This window comes from Aedes albopictus, chromosome 2, assembly GCF_035046485.1.
Source record: "Aedes albopictus strain Foshan chromosome 2, AalbF5, whole genome shotgun sequence".
NCBI lineage: Eukaryota > Metazoa > Arthropoda > Insecta > Diptera > Culicidae > Aedes > Aedes albopictus.
The window spans coordinates 97,447,271-97,461,213 of record NC_085137.1 but is presented as its reverse complement, the minus strand read 5'-3'; the positions used below and the strand labels follow the sequence as shown (position 1 = coordinate 97,461,213).

Genomic DNA, 13,943 nt, shown 5'->3' with positions numbered 1-13,943 from the left:
TCTAAGGTCGAACTTTTGCCCCACCTTACTCTACTTTCTACCTCCTCGCTACATGTACAGTTCATATACATATATTCACATCTTCATAATCTAGAACAGGAACGGGTTGAAAAGCCGTTCCCTTCCATCTTCCAACTTTTCACAGCACAGTGTCAATCTATCAGATAACGTGTACGAGTTATGCAACAAACGAACTGTGCCGCACATCTACAAAATGATAAAACACACCAATCTATCACCTTACGCCTGGCATCCACGCACCAATGTGTGAACCTTCTGCCAACCGTATCCCACCAACATTCCGACATACACATAAATTTGTGCAAATGCAGATGTATACTCCAGAAATTATTGCTTGGTTTCTTCCCAGAGTATCTTACAGGACTTCTTCGTGGATTTCTACCACAGTTTCTTACGGAATTCTTCCCACGTTTTCTCTTCAATACAAACAATTTCTCCCGGAGTTTTTATTTGAAATTATCTGGGGATTTTTCTCGGAAGTTGTGGGCCTCGTGGCCGAGCGGTTGGCGGCGTCAGTCGTTTAGGTGTCTCGTAAGCCTCGGGATGTGGGTTCGATTCACCTTCCAGTCGGGGAAAACTTTCGTCAAACGGGAAATTCTCCACGGGGCCACTGAGCGTAATATGAGTTGTCCGTTGTCAAATGTTAGTAATGTTCAATCTGTAGAGGCCACAAGGTCGAAGACGGTGAAATTGTTTTCTTTTTAAGTTTTCTGGATTAATCCTGAAGATTCCATCCAGAAGTTATCCTGGAATTGCTCCCAGAGTTCTATTCCTGGAATTTCCAGGTGTTCCTTCTGGGATTTAATTAGGGACAGTTGTTCCTGGGGTGCCCCTGCCAGAGAACCATTCAGCATTTTTGTCGCATTTTTTTAGGATTTCTTCCAAAGGTTTTCACATTGTTGCTCGCAGAGTTTCTAGCGAAATTCGTTCCAGAGGTCTTTCCAAAGCACCTTCAGGGATGTCTTTTGAAAATTTTTCGTTTCTTTCGAATTTTGTAAAGGCTGCTGCAGCAGTTATTCTAGACATTTCTTTCAAAGAATTTCGGTATTGCTGTTGAATCTCCAGGATTTTTTCCATAGTTCTTACCGGAATTACTATCAGATGTTTTCCAATGTGTCTCAGTTTTCTTCCGAAGTTCTCGGCAGTTCATTTTTTTTCGGAGATCCTGGCAAAATACCTCCAGGATTCTTCCCGATAGTTCTCAAAAAATTTCTTAAAAAGAATTAGGTAAGTTGTCGCAGAAAATACTCAAAAAACAAAAACTGGAAAATCCCGACTAGAACTCCGGGAGTAGTTAGGTGTAAGAGGAGTCTCAAAAAGAATAGCCAGAGGCCGAGATTCCGAGATAAACTCATCACGAAGAAGTTATAAAAGCTGCCATGGTAAAATCGGAGCTGGTTACTCCAGGTTTTCAAATTTGAACGTCCCCTATACTGGTATGCCCACTTGGAAATGATGTCAATATTGCGCCGAGTAATGAATCATTGTCGGGAATTCCTTGCATAATTTCATGCTGTAATTATCGCGGAAAGGGCATTCTTGCTGGAATTCTTTCTCGACAAGAGCTCAGCAAGAATTATTCTCAAGATTCATCCGAAAAATGTTTTCTTTTTCATGTAGTTAGTTTTTTTTTTTAAATTTTTAACTGTATTAACGAGATTTTTAGCTCTAGACTAGTTCATCTCGAGACCCACACTTTACTTCCCTTCCGAAGGAAGAACTCACATTTTGCGAGTTTGTTGGGAGCAGGGATGAGAAATGTACTGGAAAAAACAGTTACCGGCTGTACATTTGACATTTTTCCACACGAACATTACAGGCCCAGCCAAACTCAAACTGTTTGAAAAATAAATGTCATAACATTTTTTTTCCTGCAGCCTTCTTCCTCGAAACTGTTTCCAAGCGCGAGAGCGCCAGTACTCGAGCACAACGACGATAGAAATTTCTGTCTTTCTCATTTTCGCATTTTTCTGCGTTTCAAACCGCTTCTAGACAAACTTCTTTACATGCATCACAAAGCTAGGAGTGTGCTCTAGCTATTTGTGCAAATCGATTTAAATTATTTATCAAAACAAGTGATTTATTAGCGGTTGAAAATATTTGACATTTTTCGCAATCACCCGCCTCAGCATGACTGCTCATAAATATTTTCGTGGGGAAGCGAAAACCATCAAGCGTCTGCTTGACTGCCGTCGGCGCGGCGTCTGATGGTATTGGTGCTGCCGTTGTTTTGTTTTTATTTTACTGGCGCTATCGATGAACGGAAAAGAGAAAAAAGTATTTTTGCCATCCCTGGTTGGGAGTGGGATTCGATCCCAGGTCCTTGGCGTGATTGTTAAGTGTTCTAGCTATCACACCAGGTCCGCTTCATGTAGTTAGTTTGTTATAATGTTCTGAATGAATTTTTCCAGGAATATTATCGGAATTACCTCATGAAGTTCCTCTTTGAGATTTCTTCAGGATTTCTTTTGAAAACTTCTGAAAACTTTTTCTAAGGTATTTTTCCAGAATTTCCTCCGAAGATTTCTCCAGAGGGAGTAGTTTTTTCCACAGAGATTCGGAGTTTCTTTCAGAGGTTTCTCTGGGGTTTTTCATCAGAAACTAATAAATTGTTCCAAGAACTTCTTTAGAAATTATACTGGTTGATTTACTCCATATATTTGGAGATTCTTTCTGGTATTTATTTAAAAATTCCTCTTGAAAGGATTTTATCAAACCTTTCTTCTGGAATCCTTTCAGTATTTTTTTCCAGTGATGATTTAGGAATTTCCCCGAAGAACCTTTCAGCAACTCCTGCAGAAATCCTTGGCATTTGTTTCTTCATGAATTCTTAAATAACCTGCAGTCTCTGAGGGTTACTCAGTTTTTCCAAGTATTCTTTCAAAGATTTACATGAAAGTTGAAAATTTCTTCAGTGGTTCTCCAAAGAATTCCTCCAGGATTTTTTTGTTTCTGCAGGATTTCAATCAGAAATTTCTTCCTTCAGGGATTTTTGTTAACTACTCCATTCAGAAATTGTATAAAAAATGTTCTAAGAATTCCTTCGAAGGAATCTCTTCGAGTTCTTCCAAGGGTTCATTAAGAATATCCGCCAGGCAACCCTCAAAACATAATTAAGGCATTTCTTATATAATTCCCCCAATATTTTTTTCTGCAACTTATGCAGAAACCCCCAGACATTTTTAGGAGATTTCTTCAGAAATTCCTCTACGAATTTCTCCAGAAATCCCTCCAAGAATGTCTCAAGCAATATTTCCTTGGATTAAGATTCAGTGTTCCTCCATAAATGTATCATGATTTTTTTTTCTAAGGATTCATCTTTTTCATACATTCATCCAGGAAATCCTCCAGAGATAACTTCAGAAATGTCTTCAAGATTTTTTGTCCAGAAATTAAAAAAGTTTTTTTAAGGGTTTCTTTAGAAAACTCTCCAGGGATTTCATTAGTTCCTTTCAACAATTCTTCCAGTGCTTTTTTGTGTAATTTCCGGAAGAACTACTTAAAGACCACTGCACTCGAGGAATATCTTAAGCAATTCGCGCAGGAATCTCTGATGGAATTACACCTTGGATATTTCCAGTAGAAATCTCCGGAAATCTGGGTGGAATGTGTAGAAAAAGTCGGTTTGAGGATTTTCTGAAAGTATACCTGGATCAATCTGGGAACGTTTTTCTACAGAAATTCATGTGAAAGTACCTGGTGAAACGCCTAGATAAGCTTCTGCAGAGATACCTAGAAAAAAAAAACCTTGAGATATTTCTAAAAAAATTTCTGCAGAAATTCCTAAGAAATAAATCCTAATTTATTAAATGTACTGAATCTACTCCATCTAAGGAAAGAGTTATCCTTAGAGGAAGTTCTGGAGAAATTATTGATGAAATACATGAAGGAAAATCTGGAGGAAATCTCAGTATGAACTTCTGGTGAAGTCCGTTGGTGAATGCCCGCCTGAATCACTAAAAGTAATTATGCAGATATCTCCGGAGAAATTTCTGCTAGATTTTCTAGAATAATTCCTAGACAGATTCTTGTGAGATTTTTAAAGGAATTACTAGAGCAACTCGCGAACAAATCTCTTGTAGATTTATTGAAGAAATGCCTGTACACATTTCTAAAGGAATCCATAGAAAAAATTCTTTCTATAACAGAGTTTCAGAAGAAACCTATGGAAATTCACATAAAAAAATCTTGGAGAAATCTTGAGGAAATATCTGAAGGAAGTCCTGGAGAAATTTCAGGAATAATTTCTGGGAAAAATCGCTGTAGGAGTTTCTGAAAGAACCTTGGTAGATTAAAAAAAACGTAACTCTTTGCTAAAGACTGACCAAACACCCTGCAGCATTATGCTGAGCCAGAAAGCTCGAATGCAAAACAAGTGATTTCTCTGAAGAAATCCGTGCAGCATGTTGCAACTTGCAAGTAATCGTGTGGCAGTAGATTTGCCCGAAGCTCTCGACAATTAAAAATAACTTCCTCTCCCGTTGTGACATACATGTGCACAACAGTGTATGTGTTAGATGATCATCTAATTCTAATCCTATCCGTAGGAGGTTTGGTTTGGATTGTGAAAAGAAGATAACCATGTGCGATTGTGGAATCGAGTTCAATTCTAGGCCTACTGGCGACGGAGATAGTCGAGTGACTCCGTAGCTTGAAGGAATAGAAGCGCCCGTCTAGCGAATTGGGAGTCGTGAGCTCGAGTCTCACCGGAGTACGTGGATTTCTTTTCATAATTTCAAATCTCGATTTGTTCATCGAGCACATGTTCTGTTGTGCACATGGATGTCAAAGCATTTTCAACAGTGTAATTTCCCACATGGCTTGGTCAGCCAAAGCAAAATCAAGAAATTGACTGTAGATTTATATTGTCGTATTGAACAGTGGACAACGACGTATCAAGCAATCAAGTAGGCGTCGCGAATCATAGTCACCCGTATCGTCGTCCCTCGTGCAGTAATGTCAAAGTGCAAAGCAGTAGTGCATTCCCGCAGCTCCCGTTTGCTCGCAAAAAAACCTAAAGGGCACAGGAATCCCTTAGAATATATCTTAATGGAATCCTTGAAAAAATTTATGGAGGAATCACGTTAAGAATTTCTGAAGAAATTTCCAGAAAAAAATTCTAATGGAATCCCTGTAAGAATTTCTGAAGAAATATTTAAATGAATTTCTGAAGTACTACGTGGGAGATTTTCCAAAGCAATCCTTGGAAAAATACTTCAAAGAAAGTATAGGGTACTGCACTGTTTTGATTTTGTATGGGATTTTGACATTTCTTGGCCTTGTTGTTTACAAAATCTCAATAAGAGCGAAAGAGAGGGAGAGAATTTCGTGCAGAGCCCTATTTCGGAAGGAATCCATGCATGAAATTTTCTCGACTCCCTGGGCATAGTGTATCATTGTACTTGCCTCACAATTTACAAACTCATGCAATGACAGGCAAAGATAGCCCTTCAATCAATTACTGTGGAAGTGCTCAAGGAACACTAAGTTGAAGCGAGGCAAACCAAGTTCCAGTGGGGACGTAGAGCCATAAAGAACAGAACTGAGCATGATTTCCTGGAAGAATTCTTGTCCGAGTCTCTACTAGAATCTTTGGAAGAATTTCGGAGAAAACTCTTGGAAGCACTTCTAGAGGAGTTCTTGAAAAAAAAAATCTGGAGGATCCTCGTCTGGAAGATGTTCTTATAGAACATACCCCAGACACGAATGCCACATAAGTGGTAAAGTGTCTTTAATAAATATTAATAATAATAATAATAATAGAACATACAAAGGTAATCGGTGCTAGACTTTCGAGAAGGAATTTCTGGGAGATTTTAAAAAAGGAATGCATGTAACATTTTCATAAGAATTCCAAGGAACCCAGTCAACCAGTGATCGTATAAGATGTAAAAGTGGAGACAATATGCGCCTAAATGGAGGTATGCACGCATATGGCCTCCACTTTATCATCTTATGCAACATCTATACGATTACTGATTGTCTGGGAAGCTATCTATTGGAAGCTGCTTCTAAGACCAAGCCCACTCGTGGGCTTCATACTACACACGCAACAGCACGTCGTTAACGATTTTTAATGTCGATATCCACCCATTTTCGCACCGGTCGTTCGTTTCCATGTGAGTAAAATAATGATCGGTCGCCTTTGCGCACCGGTGGTCTCTATTCTACCCGTACCATCGGTTTTTTTGCACTTCTGTAAATCATCGCAATATTTTGTGTATTTCTATGGTGTTATTGCAAATCTTATTCAGTATAATAATCTGTGCTCATATTTTGAAAGAAGAGGTTTTGGATAAGACTGAAAACAGTTAGTAAAAATTGAACTCAAATAAATAATTCCCTTGGAGATTTGTACCAGTTTTGGTGCGTTTAAAGATATTATTTTCTCAATAATGTATGATTGTATTTAATCTCGGAATTCAAGCAATCTTTTTTTAAATTATGTGTTGGTTGCTTACTGTATGACTTGTAGGTTGAATTTTTATCTAAAATAATATCCATCTCTTCGATATCCATGTTGCCTTTCTCGCAAGAAATTTATCTGAATTTGAGATTTGGAGCATCTTTTTAATAATTAGGTTTATTGAATAATTACATCCCTAGCATTTCCAACACATTTATAACGTAGTTGTCTCCTATACAACTTCGCGTAGGTCAAGATTTTTGAATCCTGGTCATAGTAGAAGCTGTCTTCTAACAGTCTGCGATAAGTTTGCGTAACCTTTTTTCATTAACGTGTATTTTAACTTCAGCTTATTCTATACTCAGTCACTACCTTTTAGTTATAAAGCATCAATCAAAAATCTTAATATATATTGCGATCCTTTGGATGCTGGTATATGAATATTTCGTTGGAAGCAGATTCTATGCGCTTGAAGTAGACTGCGTATTTGTCAAAGTACATAATGAGCCCACTTTCCTTTTTGGCACTTCATACAACAATTGATGTATTTTAACATCCAACACCTTGCTTTTTCTATAACGAGGAACCTACAATATGGAAGTCCTGCACACCGCCTATTTTGATTGATGAAACTTGGCAGCTCGACTACATTTTTTTAAGATTATTATCGGTATGATTAAAGTTTGTTTTTACAAAAAAAATTACTGAAGTGTTTCTATGATATCTGAATTGAGTTAGGTACAGTCAAAGCATCTTTGAAAAATCGTAACTACTCTTATCTAATCTTATCTTATACATACGCAGCCAGTACGGAATCACCCTGATTCTTCGAAATACTTGGAATACAGAATATTTTCTTTCGGCAAGGTACTTCTCGAATTTACAGGGGAGGAAGGATGCGTGGACATATTGTACCAAACGATCCAGATAACATGTTGATGAATATGTTTTAAATATATGAAAATGTGGATAAAAGAGCTGTGAATAAATGTGTAATATTGGAAAGATCTCCCCAATTGTTGGGTTGTTTTTATAGATCTAATGTCGAACCTCCTATTCTGTATGATCGGTGTTTCTCGCATGGGGTCTTCGCAGATTTTTTTTCTGCTTTGTCTTATTGTTTCTACAAGGGTGAAGTTACCCATTTCGCACACTTTCTTCCTAATGTCTCGTTTATTTAATTTATATTTTTAAATATATATTTAATAAACCACCCACTGACGACCACCATTTTCAAAAACAGCAATCAAACCAAAACTCCTTTGCCTTTTTCGAAATATTCAGGACAAAACGAAAGGCGAGGCACAGCTCTTTCAAAGCGGGGGATCTCAGCCCGGAAAGTGAAGAAAGAAAACCTTGTGGTCACTTATTACCTTCATATGGTATCTTTCCGGGTTAGAAAATACGCACATCTTCTCACCGGAATCTGCGACGGATGACGATAATTTTGGAACTTGTCGGAACGAACTTCGCGCGAGTTATTTATTTGGACATTTTTCTGAATGTGCGAAACCTAACTTTACTTGCTGCGTAGCAACCCCGGCTCAAACATGTACGTGTTAAAATAGCAAAACTCACTGAATCAGTGTACATTTATTCAAATATCAGTTTCGAAACGATCGGCCGAATCAAAAACTAAAGGTGTGATTATGAACAATCGTAACTATTTTTATAAGAAAATCAATACATTTTCGTTATACATGATCCTAAAATTGGCGAAGAAGGGAAAACTTCATTCATAACATACTTAAGCAAAGCTTGTCAATTTAAACCTATTATTTTTCTGCGTTTGTATTGTCACTCTATCACAATTGTATGTCAGACAATTTGTTGTGTTATTCGTGTAACGATCTATGATATTGTTTGGTTGAAAATTTCAAAGCAAGTAAAAATAAAAATTTTAAATATTTGATGCAAACTAAAATAAATTCCTACCTATACAAAACAAGAAAATCATTCTCTAGAAACTATATACCCGGCAACAAACCCATACTCATGTTCTTTCGTCTCCTCTTTACGCTACCCAGAGAGCTAAACGCGAGAGAGCGCACGAGCCTACGGATAGAGACCGTACTTTGCGTGTCTCTATATTCTAAAGCCTGGAGCACATAGCGTCCGTTCCGTCGAGGTTTGCGTTTCTTTGACAGTTTTCCCATGGGAAATGTGTCAAACTACTGTCACGCACACGCAAACGTATGCATTGTGTGGGGCACATAAGCCCTGCTACGAACCGTACGCAAACTTTTCGCTTTCGAGCCCTACTTAGCAGCGACTGGTGCGGTTCACTTCTTTGTTCGGGGTTCTACTTAACGTTAAAACGCTTGATTGAGCCCATGAGTGGGCTTGGTCTAACTAGATGATTGGATATCTGAAATAAAAATGCCAGGTGTGTCAAGTTTAATTTGTTTATGTAGATAGTAGCAAAATCAGCAATGTCAATGGATATACATAAAATATTGCTGTAGAAATTCATGGAGGAAAATAATCTTATGAGAAATTTCCTAGCTTGTGAAACATCACAAAAAAACTGAATAAAACTTGAGAAATCCCTGAAAAAAGTTTCCGAATGAATCTTTGATATTTGATTTTCAATAGCCCGTTGTTGAATATTTAGATGAATTTGTAGGGCAATCCTTGAACAAATATCCCAAGAAGTTTTGGGATGAATTTCTGAAAGAATCCCTTAAATATTTCTTTTAGTTTGAGACATTCTTGGAAGATGTCCCAATATCACAAAGTTTTTTTGCACGTATGAGTTCTCAAAAATATTGACAAACATGAATGAATGAATCGCTACTCTTTGTTTGTGAGAGCACAGAAAGATAAGAGAAATTATATACACAGCAAATAATTTTGTAATTTCCAGGCGCGTAATTTCTGGCAATGTATCCATTTTCGAACGTAATCTCACTCGAACACATCGTTTTCCAACAATTAACACACTCACCATGTACACCCTGGTAGGCACCGTAAAGTGTCAACAAACCCATTGCAGCGGATATTTAGAAGCAGTATCATATTTATCACCTTTCTTCTAATTCGGTGAAATAGCCGAGAGGCAAGGGATATGCCTCACAATCCGCGGATCAGTGTACGAATCCATACCAATATTTTACTTATATATGAACCATCTATCGTTTCGGCTCTAGCGATTGCTAGACTCACTTTCCAGCTGCGGCGGCTTATTAGCTGCGTTGAAGGGATGTAATTTGTACATCACTTTTACGATGCGACTGATGTGCAGCGAAAGTGATGTGATATCACAAGATTTTTTTTGCTGTGTACATAGGTACACAGCAAAACAATTCTTGTGATATCACATCATTTTCGCTGCACATCAGTCGCGTCGTAAAAGTGATGTGGAGATTACATCCTTTGATACTGCTTCTAAGTATCCGCCGCAATGGGTTTGTTGACACTTTGCGGTGCCAACCAGGGTGTACATGGTGAGTTTGATAATTGTTGGAAATCGATGTATCCGAGTGAGATTACGGTCGAAAATGGTTACATCGCCAAAAATTACGCGCCTGGAAATTACAAAATTATTTGCTGTGTAGGTGATTTTTATTAAAACTCTAGGAGAATTATGTCGAAATTTGTGAATGCTTGAAGATTCTCAAGGAGTAATCATAGAAAGAATATCTTGAATCTTTAAAAATGCCAATAGGAGTAATACCAGGAAAAATGCCATGAAATATTGGATGGAACACAGCAAATAATTTTGTAATATCCAAGCGCGTAATTTCTGGCGATGTAACCAGTTTCGAACGTAATTTCACTCGGTTACATCGTTTTTTAACAATTATCACACTCACCATGTATACCCTTGTTGGCACCGGAAAGTGTCAACAAAGCCATTCCAACAGATACCTAGAAGCAGTATCATATTTATCACCCACCTTCCAAATTCGGTGAAATAGCCGAGAGGTAAGGGATACGCCTCACAATCAGCGGATCTGTGTACGAATCCATGCCAATATTTTGCTTATATATGATTCAGCTATCGACTCGGTTCTAGCGATTGCCAGACCCTCTTACAAGCTGCGGCGGAAAATTTGCTGCGTGGAAAGAATGTAATCTGTACATCATTTTTACGACGCGACTGATGTGCAACGAAAACGGTGTGATATCACAAGATTTTTTTTGCTGTGAAGCTAGTGATAATACCTTACTTCTTCTATTTTTGTCATTTTTGTTCCATTTTTGACTTCCTGTGTACTTGTATACTTATTAGACTGGGTCAACAAACTTGATTTTTTGGAACAAAGCTTTTTCGATTCCTTTTAGCATCCAAAAAAGCTGCCCGATCAGAGGGCAATAGCAAATTGATAACAATAGAATCACATAGCCTGTTTTTATATCATAATTTGTTATTGTTAACTTATGAAAGTATTATATCTTTTTAATTACATGTTTTCTTAGGTAATCTTACTTTGATATGTTTGAGTTATTGGGAAATATCTTCAAAGATAACATTTTAATAATATATGTTGTAGAACAAGTTTAATTATTATTCTACTATAAAGAATGTACTAATATGTGAAGAACAATAACAAAACAATAACTTCACACATTTTATATTATTAAGTTGTAATTCATCTAACAAAATATGTTATTGAATTAGTCTTCCAGGATCATTATATTGTAATGATATTTGTTATTTTGCCGCTTATGATAGACAAGTTTATAGCATAATATGTTATGCTAATAACATAAAAATTACTGATTCTATTATTCAGTTATTACGCTAAAATAACATATTTTATTATGCTGTATATAATTTCTTCTGCTCGGGTGTACAAAATTTGGGAGCAATTGGTTGCATCTCCGTACACCGCATTGAAATTTGTATGGAATTTAGTATGGAAAAACGTGCATTTTTCTCATGAATTGAATTTTTTTTTTTGGTCTGAAACGATCTAACTAATGACGTTGAAGTATTGCCTAGGATGTGTGAAAAGTTATTACGTTCAGATCGTCTGATGGTGCTTAACATTTAACATGTAAAGAAATAACATCAATAATAAATCTTAGTTTTTGACCTGAATTCACAAGAGTATACCTTTTTTCACAAACGTTGGATCACTTTTCGGTCTTCGACAAAGTTTTTTGGCATTGATTGATTTGTCTTTATTAAAGAGACTTTCAGCTTGCTTTCAGCGTTTTTTTTTTTTGGCATATCCTAGGCTATACTTTAATGTCGTTGGTTACATGGCTTAGACAATAAATTCAACCTATGAGTAAAATGCATATTGAATACGTAAAAAAATGCAAAAAGTAGGTAGTTTTTGTAATAGTAGTTAGTGGATAATTGACTCTGAGGAAGATGTCAAGTGCTAGTCGAAACACGCGTATATGTCGGAGGATAAGCAAAATAGGGCGGAATTAAAAGGTACAAAATTGATAACACTCATTCGAAGAGGGTATTCTGCTTTCGAAGGGTTCGAAAAGTCGGTGCAAGACGTTTTCTCATATATTGCTAATTTAGAGAAAACTTTCCGTTTTACGGTAGAACGAAAAGCTACCGCAGCTGTCAGACTACTGATTTTTATTGATGGATCATCGATCAATCCAAGCAAGCTGTGAAATTAGACAGAGAAGTTGCAGGTGTCACATCCTATCCTAGGTCCAAGCGATGCCTTGGATACGACGCCGATGATGATTGTTTGTTGTTGGTTTTCAGAGCAGTTCACCTTGCAAGCATACTATGATTTGGCCTTCAGTTTCAATGATAAGATGATTTTCATGGCTGCGGTAGAACTCGGCGGCTACCGCAGAGTGAATTTTTTTCTAAAAATCCGCAATATTTCTTTGCTGCAATGCGTAATATTACGCATTGCGAGAAAAATTTTGATTTCTGGAAAATTCAAACCCGCATTGAGGAATATTTTCCCAAGGGGGAGTCGCTGAGCACATCTTTACTTGCGCCAATTATTTTCAGTGTGCCAACGGGTATTGAATTGTGCCTCAGTGTGCCCCGAAGTGCCACTGCTTGATGATCATAGGTGCCTATGCCTAATGAGCGTTGTTTTGTCTTATGACAGATTGATTTCTGGGAAGATTTATGTCCCGCCGTGGGTGCAGTGGTAAGGGATAGGCTCAAGAGGAATTCAAGTTTGAGTTCACGTGGACAGAAAACACATGGTCAATGAACAATGGTCGTTTTTGGGTCACGAATGTCTTCTACATGATGTGATATGATAAGCATGGACAGTTGGGTATGGTGAGCGGTATGCAGCCTCCATTATACATCTAAGCCCAACAGCTCTCAGATTGATCCTTGTTTCAATTCTGTTGAGGGGTCGGATAATTTCCATGCATTCCATGTTTCTCAAAAGCTTGCTCAAAAGGTGTCATGTTCCTTACGATTTCTAGCATGGTAGACGTTCAACACCAAGGAAGGAAATAGAGCACGCACATTATGTCGATGGATTAGAATAGTGTCTTGCTCCGGAAACTGTAAATCGACATGTTAATCATGTTTTCCCAGACTTTTCTGCTCTTATTTTACCCTATTACCCGGCACTTGACCCGGCATCTATTACAATGTGACACCTAATGTAAAGTTAAACAGTGACAACATGAAAATTATATCAACACTCTTAAAAAATTAGGAATTTACACGTGACGTAAACCATCAACGTACGTAAACACTTCATGACTGAATGGCAAATTTAAATCAATTTTACATCCATTATGTAAGTTCGCGTTAGTTGCACAAGATGTCAACAAACCTATCCAACCAGATAGGTAGAAACAGTTTTACATTTATCGCTTGTCTTACAACTCGGTGATACAGCCGAGAGGTATAGTACGTGCCTCTCAATCAGCGGACCAGAGTTTGAATCCAGTTCATTATTTTACTTACATATGTTGTATTTCTTGCTTCGGCTCTAGCGATTGTTGGCTCGACTTTATTTGTTATAGAAGACGTAAATTTGTGTCAAAGGGGCCGCTCCTTTTATGTGCATCCAAGTGAACTTAAATTTACATGATTTTTTCTAAGAGTGAACGCATACTGTGCACGTTTTGCTCTATGCGGTGATAGCCCGCTGCGCGTAATTTCCGCACCAAAATCCAAATTTTTAAATTTCCGCATAATAATATAGACTGAAGGGGTTGATGCGATCAAATTTAAATTTCCTCCATAAAACGTTGACCCACTTTAAACCTACTTATTTCATGGCTTGCTCTGTTATTATTCAATGACAATTTTCCTTTGTTTATTATTTCCAGTCGAAACATATTCAGAAGGAATGAATAGTGCTGAGGAATTCTTCACAAACGTAAGTTCTTTCAACTGCTGGATTTGTTTAATTATACCACCTTTAATACATTCTTTTTATATCATAGATCATGAAGGAAACCGTCACGTACGTCAGCTGGCCGTGCCGGTTGAAAATCGGTGCGAAAACCAAAAAGGATCCGCACATTCGCATCGTCGGCAAGATGGCCGATGTGCTAAAGGCCAAAGACAAAGTGATGGCTCGATTGGATTCCAGGGTATGTAGAATTG

General features: G+C 37.5%; 1 protein-coding gene across 1 annotated transcript in view; it reads left to right on the top strand.

Annotated features, from left to right (window-relative positions):
* LOC109419785 (protein bicaudal C) overlaps window positions 1-13,943 on the top strand; it is a 38,947-nt gene that overhangs the window by 10,256 nt on the left and 14,748 nt on the right. Inside the window, exons 3-4 of the mRNA XM_029852712.2 lie at window positions 13,664-13,713; window positions 13,781-13,930. Coding sequence (XP_029708572.2) covers window positions 13,664-13,713; window positions 13,781-13,930 — 200 coding nt within the window. The remainder of the gene's footprint in view (window positions 1-13,663; window positions 13,714-13,780; window positions 13,931-13,943) is intronic.